Raw genomic sequence first — 10,602 nt, forward strand, 5'->3', positions numbered from 1 at the left:
GCACGAGATATATTTAAATATAAAGTAAAATTATAATTATCGTTACATTATTTCGCTATGAATATGTATATGAGTAAGTCCATTGAAACTAGGAAGGGTGAATTGGCATAAGAATCGCAAAGTGTGAATTGCGAACTTCATGGCTGCTTCGCATGGTCCATGGTGTATAAACGTCACAGTATACATGCATGTAGAATATTCCAATTATCTTTCTGTATGAGTTATTGTTAAATAAACGACATAATTTTTATTGCATAGAAAGATTAATTTTATCATTTCCTTATTAAATTCATTTTTGTTATGTGTGAATATACCTTAACGGAGTACTGGGTAAACGACATAATTTCGTACGTTTTGAAACATAAAAACATGTGATATGATGCAAGACAACCGGTTGACAATTAAAGAGCAATAATAATACAAAATTTCGTGGTAGTACAGCTGTTTTAAAATGAACGGTTTATCAGAGGAAGATAGCTCCGATAGTAGTAGCGAGTATTCGGTTGATCCAGATAAAATTAAACCAAGTTCCAGCTTCTTCATAGAGAAAAAGGCGAAGGTCACGAAAGCCGCGAGTAAAAGTGACAGTGAGAATGAAAGCACCGATGATACAGAATTAGAAGATGCCAGTCAAGGAAATAATATTGAACTATTCACTCAAGTGTTGAAGAATTTAGAGTATTCACAGAAACTTGAAGTTAAGGATGAAAATGTCGAGAAAAAACAGTCATTCTCAGACTCTTCCATATCGCAGAAGGAAAAAGAGAAAGCACAGAAAATGAAAATAGAAGTAAATGCTACCTCTTCTTTCAATGAAATAGAAGAACTTTTACTTCAGGGTGAGACTAGTGTAAGTTCTCCATCCAAAAAAGGTGTTGGAGCTGTAACTTTAAAGAATGAAAAAGATACTGAAGTTCCCACTGAATACACTATTCCTGAAGATGGTGTTAAAATCATTCTGCCTGGTACCAGTGTGATGTTAAACAGAAGGAAAAAGGGAGGTCAGGATCTAAAAGCAATTTTGAGGAAACGATTAAGGGCTAGCCAAATATTAGTAGAAAAGGTAGGATTGCTATGTTGGTTGGCATATGGGTTTAATTTGAACCATCAAATTAATCAGCCTGAAATAATGTCTGGTGTATTATCATTAATTTCAACTTGTAACTACCCAAAAAATAGAATTGATCTTTCATATTTAGAAAAATTCACAAAATGGTTTAAGAATGTATTCACATTTGAGGCTATTGAAAGCAGTGGCAATGGACGAATAGATAAAGAAACATTGTTAAAGATACTGCAGGAAAAGAAAATTTCTAATTACAAGGAGCTGGTACTGTTGTACATTGCTACACTAAGAGCTCTGGGTTTAAATTGTCGGCTGGTTATATCTCTTTGTCCTCCTCATCGGGCATTTAGTGATGATCCATTATTTAAAGTTGTCACAAAAGGACAAGAAACTGAATCAAAAAGTAGATCTAAGGGACAAACTTCAAAGAGAAACAAAGAAAAGGAGAAGAAAGCTTCTGATAAAACATTAGTTCAAAATGGTTCAGAGGCAAAAAAAAATGCCAACATTGAAGCTAAAAAAAGGGCAGCTGAAATTTTGCACTCAAAGTCACAGAGAAAGGCAAAAAAATATAAGTCTGATACTAAAGAAGATTCCAAAGCTGAGAATGAGGAAACTAAACAATCAAATGCTAAAAGTAAAGAAAAGAAAAACGAACCTAAAGTTGTAGAACAAGAAAAGAGTTTATCTAGCTTAAGGCAATTAAGATATCGCAAAGTTAATGGAAACTCTGAAGATAACAAAGCAATACAATCCACAGATCCATCTTCAAAGTCTGATGGTACAAAAATAAAAAATTATATAGAAGAAGATTCAACAACTGACTCTGATTCAGAATTTCAACCTAAATCAAAGAATTTAGCAAAAAAGTATTGGAATGATGATAAAAAAGAAGTACCAAAACATTCTAAGAATGTTAAGAAAAATAATAAAAAATTAATATCCTCTGACAGTGAAGACAATGAAACAAATAAGACAAAGAAAACACAAAACATTTGGGCTGAAATATATTTAGAATCAGAGGAAAGTTGGATCTGTGCTAGTGTGATGGATGAAAAAATCCATTGTGTAACTGAGGTATATGTGAGTAGTCTGCAAATTAATTTACATTATGTTTTCAAAAATATACTGTTTCTTTCAAGTTATTATCATTATGATAATAATGATTCTATCATATTACAGAAAAAAGCAGAAAAACCTGTATTGTATGTAGTAGCTTGGAACTCTGAAAGTTTAATAAAGGATGTGACTAGGCGCTACTGTCCACACTGGCTCACAATAACGCGCAAACAACGTATTGATGAGAAATGGTGGCTGGAAACCCTCTCCTATTGGAAAGAGAAAGATACTGTTATTTCTAAAGCTGAAAATGAAATGCTATTACAAAGGTATTTATTTATTGGGATTTTCTACTCTTTTATATTATACTTAATTTTTATTATAGAGAATTGGAGCAGCCATTGCCTAAAACGATTGGTGAATGCAAAGGCCACCCGTTATACGTCATCGTAAGGCATCTACTCAAATTCGAAGCACTATATCCTCCAGACTGTGTACCTTTGGGTCATACTAATACAGGTGAAGCTATTTATTCGCGTCACTGTGTACATACACTTTGTTCAAGGGAGACGTGGTTGAAAAAAGCCAGGGTCGTAAAACCGAACCAAGAACCTTATAAAATAGTCAAGGCTCGTCCAAAATATGACAAAGTAATATTACTATGATATTCGTCTTTGCTAATACTTATTCTATAAAAAGAAATAATGCACAAAACTGCTTCTTTACAACAGCTGTCGGGAATGAAAATTAAGGACTCTGCTTTGGAAATATTTGGCGAATGGCAGACTATGGAATACGAACCACCGGTGGCAAAAGATGGTATTGTACCACGTAACGAGTACGGAAACGTGGATTTATTCAAACAATGCATGCTGCCAAAAGGCACAGTCCATATAAATCGTAAGTTTCTAAAAAACTAATTAAATATTGTTTCAAATAGTTTTTAAAACTAATATGGTGTGATATACAGTTCCGGCATTGAATCGAATTGCCAGAAAACTTAATATCGATTGTGCACCAGCCGTGGTGGGCTTTAATTTTGGGAGTATGGGTGCGGTACCAGCATTAGAGGGTTATGTTGTTTGTACTGAATATGAAGATACATTACGAGAAGCTTGGGAAGCTGAGCAAGTAGAAGCGATTAAACGAGCGAAAGAGAAGCAGGAGAAACGGGTTTATGGAAATTGGAAGAGGCTGATTCACGGTTTGCTCATAAGGGAGCGACTAATAGCAAAATACCAGTTTTCGAAGGAAATAAAAACAGTAGCTAATAAAAGAACGAAACACAAGAATACAGATGTGAAGAAAAGTAAAGTCTCTTGAACTTCAAGTACTGATATATATATTAAATATATGGTATTAAAGATGTTAGATCTAATATTAGAGAATCTTGCAAAGCAGCTTTTGTTTCATTCAAAACATTTTTTGTTACTTTTGTTACTTTAATGTTAGCATTTTTCTTTGCCTCAGAACTATTTTGAACTAACGTTGTTTTATCAGAAGTTTTCTTCTCTCTTTCTTTGTTTCCTTGAAGATTTCCCTTTGATTTACCGTTTTATTCAGTTTCTTGCCCTTTTGTGAATGGAGGTTTCTGTAAATTATAAAAGTTGTACAGTATTGTGATATAAACATATATACTATCAAAGTAGATTGTTGGACTTTTATGCATGAGTATATTTTTAGAAGATACTGATTTTTTGTTTTTATATTTTTCGAATTGCATTTTTTATAATTTATATTCAAATACAATTTCTATATTTTTTTAATAATAATTGTTATGATTGTTTTGCGTGTTATTTACAAATAGATATTAAGTGTTTTTTAATGCAATGTATTATTAATAACTAATATTTAAATTATATCAAGTCTTTCTATATAATGTATATAAAGAGCAATTTTTGTAAAATTGTATGAATAAATTGATATATTTGTGTATACCTTGTGTCCATTTTTTAAAACCTTTACTGTTTGAACTTCGATATATCGATGTGTAGCAGGTGAATGCATCGATGATGAAAGGTGGAATTTAAACTTACTGTACATACAACAGTGTTTGCAGAAAAAAGAGAACATTTAAGTTCTTCATAGTTAAATTTCTGTTTCTCAATCGCTCTAAATTGTTTAATATAATATGGACCAAGATTATTATTCTACTTTGTATAAATGGTAAATATATTTCTGTAAAAATTTAATAATATAAACCAAAAAGTAAAGGTTATGTCGTGAAAATATTTAATTAAAGTTTATACTTTATTATTTGAATTCATGTTTCAAGGTTCGAAAAATGTGGAATAATATCGAACGTAAGAACGCACCTTCGTCAGAACTTGATATATGCGTTAAAAAATAAAGATATTGTTCTCAAAAACAGTGGTCCTAAATCTGCAAAACAGTATGTTTATGATTTATTAATAGCAGAGTATTTGTTTAATCATAATTACGCTTATACCTTATCAGTATTTGCCAGTGAAGCACCACTATTAATAGATTTTTCTAATAAGACAGTTCAAAGGTCTGATGGCAGTGAGAAGGATCATAATGAAAAATTACAAAGTGATTATGTACTGCATGCTTTGGAAACATTAGGTATCAATCCCCATGATAGCAAAGGACAATATGTTATATCACAATATGTTGAAAATGATATGCCACTCCTTTTGTGTATTTTGAAATGCATAACAATGTTCTCTTACAATGTACATAATGACATACCAATTAAAGAAAATGTATCTCTTTGTAATGAATCTACTCAAACTGAATTTTCCTGGCAATCCCACAATTTGCATGTACAGAAATTAGTTACACTGAAAAGAAAAATATCTGTGCACAAACAAATGATTGAAGATAAATTAAGAGAAAGGGAAATGATGTTAAAGGAACAAGCAGTGCTCATTGAAGAACAACTTGAAGTATTAAATGCAAAATTACAACAGATTCAGGTATACATGATTTTAGTCCTGTAATTGAAAAAGTATATATTCTTTATTAACAAATATTTTAATTTCTTAGAATGTTATGCGAGCTATGAGTTTAAAACAAAAACAATTGAGAGAAGAAAAACAGAATAGTGAACAGCAAATTTTACAAAAAGAGATGGAATTAACATTGAAAGAAAGATTATTGATACAAGAAGCAGATAGGTAAATGTACATACATATATTTATTGATAAATCTTTATTAAATTACATGTTTCAATCTTTACAGATTGCAAAGGGCCCAAGATAATTATAAAAAATTGGAAGAGGACCTTAAAAAAATTCACGAACAAAAAGAGATACCACCTTCAACAGAAATATCTAGCCAGTCTTTAAGAAATATTGAAGTGCAAACAGACATTATACACGACATACTGCAAAAAGATAAAATTGACGTTCTAATTAAAGAAAAAGAAGAATTAACTGCTCTTATACAGGCTCAAAAATTAAGAATAGAACAAATAACACAACGCGCTGTGCAATTATCTCGACAAGTAGAAGGGATACGTTCATTGAGACCGACTAGCGTGGAAGTTCCCACGCAAACTATTAATGCAAATACTATTATCAGTGAAAGCAGTTCAACAGAAGATATTCTTCAAGATGCAAGGTTAAGGCTGAAACGTTTAGAGGAAGAAAGTTTAAAAGCAGATCAGTATTACTACAACTTCATCAATAATTCGCCATGATGTAATTTTTACAGTAGTTTAGTAAGCTATTTATTCGAAAAAAGTGTATAAGTTATACAGTACAACAATATTTATATTGATTCTGATACATAAAAAAAATAACGTAATCATCTGTCTTAGTTTTTAGAAGAAACTGGAAATAGTAATTGTAATCAATAGTACAAATGCAGCGTCGATATTTTTTATTGCGATCACCTAGTTTATTTTATAAAATTGGACGTTAATATAATATACAAATTATTCGCTATCTTTTTTCTTTATTATTCGAATTCTACCTTAATTACATGCAACACCAAACGTAGTATATAAAATGTTAAGTCAAATTTTTTCCGTTGTTGTACATCATCTTCGTTTGGGATCCGAACTCCTTCTAGTGCTTAGAATTAAGGATTATATATTTTTTCTTTAGATTATCAAAGAACTGAGTTACGTTAAAAAAAGAGTAAAATTTAAAAAATATAGTATCTTTCTAATATGTATTAAAAAAGGATATTGTTTATCCCGACTTTCGCGGCCTTCCCGTTCATGAGTACGTTCCTTTGTGTAGGGTGACTTTTCCTGAAAATACATTTTCATATGAATCTTCTGAATGCCATGCTATCCTGCAATTGGCGTTTGGGTACTTGATAGTATCACCTAGTTTTTCTGGTCTTTGCTATTGTCTCCCATTTCGTCTTTTCAATGTACTCGAAGCGGACGTCTTTATCAACTACGGGGTCAAGGAATAGTGTTAGAAAAAATTATTAAAAGTTAATTTATATGCAGAATGTCGGGATTAATGCAAAATTGTGATGTTACAGGATTTCTCAAAAAGTGTGACGCGTTATCTCAAAATGTGTCAACAAATTTGTTTTTATCAAATACAGGACCCTTACGCGATTTTTTCTCAAATTTGAAAGACTTATATGGTGCTCTTTTTCGTATGGGAAAGACAACTAATGACCTACTTATGAAATACTCAACAAACGACCATTTTTAGCAATACGCAATATATAAAAAAAAAAAGAAAAAAAAATTCGAAGAAAATATTGTTCGAAATTATTCGAATGTATCCTAGTAAATATATAATGCTCTATATTTTGGATACATGAATAATGAAAAATTCCAATTAGAATTACCAACCTTGTTATAATGATGTTTTTCTCTGTGTTCGGGAATATCACCATTCTGATGTGCTCCTTTTGCTAAAACAATTTAATTTTCGTTATTTATATAACAAAAAAATTTTTTTCAAGGAATTGGAAGTTACAAGAAAAGATACCTTTTTCGTCATCTTTTCTTCTTTTCTGTTCGGTTGCGACTGCCGAGTCATCTGCTCTATCCTATTTTAATACAACAAAAAATGTATACATACATTAAAATATATATTTCAAGAAATATGTTATTTAATGTGTTATAAATACTCTTTTTGAAACATACTCTTTTCCGTGCAAATTTCTTTTCTCTGCGTAGCTCTTTCTGTTCATCCCTTATTTTGCCTTTACTCGAACGCTCCTTTTTATCGAGACTTCCCTCCGTGCGTCGCCCTTCCTATTTTAAAAGTAAAAATTCGACTAGTTTAATAATTTTCATAATCTTTACCTTCAACAATTTTTGTTCATTTAACAATTTATACCTTTTGTACACTTTCAACTTTCCTTCTTTTGGCATCTGAAATTAGAGGATTTTTAATTTACAATCAATTGTGTATATTGAATGCATGCATTTTTTGTTAAACCCTTTTCCTTTACTATGTTATTTTTTCAATACATATTTATCATCCCTAAAAAATACTACAAGAAAGTTTGATTATGCGATGCCGCGACAACTTTTGTGACTTCTTAATGCAAACCTCTATCCGATCCATCCTGTGTTGGTCCAGAGCTAGCACTACTATTTGATACACTAGAAAGATCACGGTCTAAATTATCTACACCACTGCTATAATAATGTTCCTCCTGTAATTAAATTAATATTAAGTACCAATTTGCCTTTTAAATGATATGTAATAATTTGAGCAAGAAATATAATTACCTTATAGTATTTTCGATCTTTCTTATCCATCAGATCATCTTCCTTAATTTCTTCCTTTTTTAAATGTTTATCCTTCCCTTCGGAACTTTCCTTACTCTCCTCCTTTTTCCTAATTTTTTCTGAACTTTCGCTACATTGAACAGAAACGTGAAAAAGAATTTCCTCCATTCATTAAATAACAATCTAAATATTAATTGTGTCACTTACTGATGCATTTGATTCGATGCACTCCGTTTTTCTCGTTGCTCTTTATTTTCTTTCTCTATCCTAGTATCGCCATTTGTAATTTCTTTATTTGAAATTCCATCGCCAACCTTTTCTGACGAATCATTATTTGGAGTATCTTGCGTTTTGCCAGTCTGTTAAAAAAAATATTCAGAGCTTGCTTTTTTAGATTGTACGGTGTATAACATAAGTTTAATCACAAACCTTATCTCCTACGTGATGAAAATCTGCCTCGCGTATCATATTTGGAGTTTTGGCTTTTAATTGACCACTGTACGACGTAGCCAGCACGTGTAAATCCTGACGTTGTCCACGTTCCTCTTCTCTCACTTTCTCCACTTTGCGTTCAAGAATTTGAGACAGTTTAGCCAAGACAGGGAAGTGGGGCAATATTTTTATTAATATTATTAAGGAATTTCTTATTTGTACATAATCCTTGGAATCCAAACAGACTACAATAGCCTAAGGAAAGAAAATTGTAAGTGGCAAGTTTTTGTTAAATTATTATCAATAGTAATTAAGTAAAATTAGTACCTTTGTAATTTTGTAATGCCATTTGTGGCATACATGTCTATAATTTTCAAATCCTACCATGTCATTCGCTTCAGAAAATTGATTGCTGACACGGAATTTCGTTACAAATCCCGGGTAATTGCTACATTCCTAAAATTATTGTAAATATGTAAAAATCTTCTGAATTTATTTATGATATTAAAATAAAATGTTATATACCTTATCAAATATGGCTTTCTCAGAATGCCACCTCATCACTGTTTCTAACATGGCGCATAAAAATCTCCCGTAACGATTTGCCTCGTTTTCGGTACATGAGGTAACTGAATATGTTATATCACAGAAAAGCTGAAAAATTAAATAACAGATAGATTGTTCTTTCTTTCATTTTTCATAAATTTTACTTACTCTGTCGTAGCAAAGAAGGGTTGAAAAATTTGCAGTCTTTAAAGAATGTATAGTGTGAACGAATTTGGCGCAATACATGGCATCCACGGTTGTAAATGTACATCGAGGAAAGAGGCACAATTGCAGAAATTGTGTTATCGTCTCGTTTTTTGCTGATTTTGCGCTCCGGGATAAAAACCATGTATCTTTTTCTTGCCTAAATTAATGATTCATGATAAAATAAGATGCTGAATTTTTTTTAACAATTTTAACATTATTAAATTAATACAATTTTACCTTAGATATGCAAAAACTTTTTCAACGTGCTCCTCCTGTTTTCGCCTCTCGTCTTGCAACTTTTCAATTAAAGTAGTATATCTTTCTTGCTCTTTCTTCCCTTTACTAACATTCTAAAAGGAAATATATCAATTTAGAATCAACGGTTCGAAACGAACCGCTTTCGAACTGCTTTCTTTTTTTTACTGAAAAGGTATTAACACACCATATCTTTGGAATCAGCACTCTGTGCGGCAAGTTGCTTTAATTTATTAATTTCCCTCTGATAGCTCTCAACAGGAACATACAAATCATACATAGACAATGACCAGAATGTCACAAGAAATTGTGGAGAAATATCTTCCCATACTTTCAGAGGATGCAGGGGCCTGACTGATTGAGCAACTGGCGCCATGACTGCTTGCGCAGCCTCTGCGTATTTTGCTTGTTTCATAGCGGTGGACATTTTTTTGTAATTTGGATCAGCTTTCCTCAGGGCATCATACTTAATCTATTAAAAACAGTACATAAAATCAAACCGATACAATAATTAGAAGTTTGTAAAAATCACTTACATTAATGGCATGTGCAAACATTGGTCTTGCAAGAAAAAATGCAACGTCAGAATGTATATGATTGTCCTGAAGCATAGAATGTATGGAAGGAAGTCTCTCCACATATTCGTCCACCGTCATCGTAGATCCCAAAAAGGTACCAAATTGAACTAATGTATCTTGACACTGATCGTACAGTTTTCCTATGATATTAGATCAAATTATACTTCTATAGGATATTAAAAATATAAAATATTAAAAAAATTATTATAATGCTTACCGACAAGTTTAAGGTGAGATTTATCCGTTTCTCTGTACACAACGCAATGTTTCTGCTGTGCCATTAAAAGACACAATGCTACGGCAAGATCGTGTTCAGCAAGAGCTTCTTTTAATCGTTGCGATGATTTCTTTGTATTACGTACTTGACTGAAGTAACCAGCCTGAAAAAATGTTCCATTAATAATTTTTTAGATACTTATATGGTGGTTAATTTAATTACTCGCAAAAGTTACCTCATTTTTCAATAAATCACCACCTGCCATGGCATCTAATTGATCTGAAGTCATCTCTTCTGCAGCTTCAATACCTGCCATTTTTTGTACTATTTCTTTCAGTATTAATAAATCTAGGCTGAAAATGAAAATGAATAATAAGATAATTATTGTTCATCTATAATTTATCATTCCTATTGTGCAACACTATGTGATTCGTATAAGTTAAAAAGAAAAATTGATTTGTGATAAATGAAAAGATTAAAGCCAATATTATATGATGTAATTGTAATAGTCATAAGCTTTTTCCATATTGTGTATCTTTGATATTCGATGTTAGCATAAACCAAC

At 31.5% G+C, this 10,602-nt stretch overlaps 3 protein-coding genes across 3 annotated transcripts in view; 2 read left to right on the forward strand and 1 right to left on the reverse strand.

Annotated features, from left to right (window-relative positions):
* Positions 1–369: 369 nt before the first annotated feature.
* Positions 370–3,448, forward strand: LOC108580291 (DNA repair protein complementing XP-C cells homolog). The gene is made up of 5 exons (XM_017944001.1): positions 370–2,149; positions 2,249–2,454; positions 2,511–2,775; positions 2,857–3,025; positions 3,096–3,448. Exons 1-5 carry the CDS (start codon positions 452–454, stop codon positions 3,446–3,448), a joined length of 2,691 nt encoding a protein of 896 aa, XP_017799490.1. The 5' UTR covers positions 370–451.
* An 808-nt stretch (positions 3,449–4,256) lies between these two features.
* On the forward strand, positions 4,257–5,789 carry LOC108570080. The gene is made up of 4 exons (XM_017931869.1): positions 4,257–4,291; positions 4,401–5,064; positions 5,135–5,265; positions 5,330–5,789. Exons 1-4 carry the CDS (start codon positions 4,257–4,259, stop codon positions 5,787–5,789), a joined length of 1,290 nt encoding a protein of 429 aa, XP_017787358.1.
* Positions 5,790–6,100: 311 nt separating this feature from the next.
* The window catches only part of LOC108580303 (THO complex subunit 2), a 9,924-nt gene continuing 5,422 nt past the window's right edge, over positions 6,101–10,602 (reverse strand). Inside the window, exons 11-28 of the mRNA XM_017944023.1 lie at positions 10,273–10,390; positions 10,038–10,200; positions 9,779–9,960; positions 9,430–9,714; positions 9,225–9,337; positions 8,949–9,144; positions 8,760–8,888; positions 8,562–8,690; positions 8,232–8,489; positions 8,010–8,161; positions 7,803–7,932; positions 7,621–7,726; positions 7,405–7,439; positions 7,209–7,319; positions 7,051–7,111; positions 6,912–6,973; positions 6,283–6,347; positions 6,101–6,162 (exon numbers count right to left, since the gene is read on the reverse strand). Of these exons, the coding sequence (XP_017799512.1) occupies positions 6,132–6,162; positions 6,283–6,347; positions 6,912–6,973; positions 7,051–7,111; positions 7,209–7,319; positions 7,405–7,439; positions 7,621–7,726; positions 7,803–7,932; positions 8,010–8,161; positions 8,232–8,489; positions 8,562–8,690; positions 8,760–8,888; positions 8,949–9,144; positions 9,225–9,337; positions 9,430–9,714; positions 9,779–9,960; positions 10,038–10,200; positions 10,273–10,390 (2,326 nt within the window). The 3' untranslated portion in view covers positions 6,101–6,131. The remainder of the gene's footprint in view (positions 6,163–6,282; positions 6,348–6,911; positions 6,974–7,050; positions 7,112–7,208; positions 7,320–7,404; positions 7,440–7,620; positions 7,727–7,802; positions 7,933–8,009; positions 8,162–8,231; positions 8,490–8,561; positions 8,691–8,759; positions 8,889–8,948; positions 9,145–9,224; positions 9,338–9,429; positions 9,715–9,778; positions 9,961–10,037; positions 10,201–10,272; positions 10,391–10,602) is intronic.

This window comes from Habropoda laboriosa, unplaced genomic scaffold (genome assembly GCF_001263275.1).
Source record: "Habropoda laboriosa isolate 0110345459 unplaced genomic scaffold, ASM126327v1 scaffold9, whole genome shotgun sequence".
Lineage (NCBI taxonomy): Eukaryota > Metazoa > Arthropoda > Insecta > Hymenoptera > Apidae > Habropoda > Habropoda laboriosa.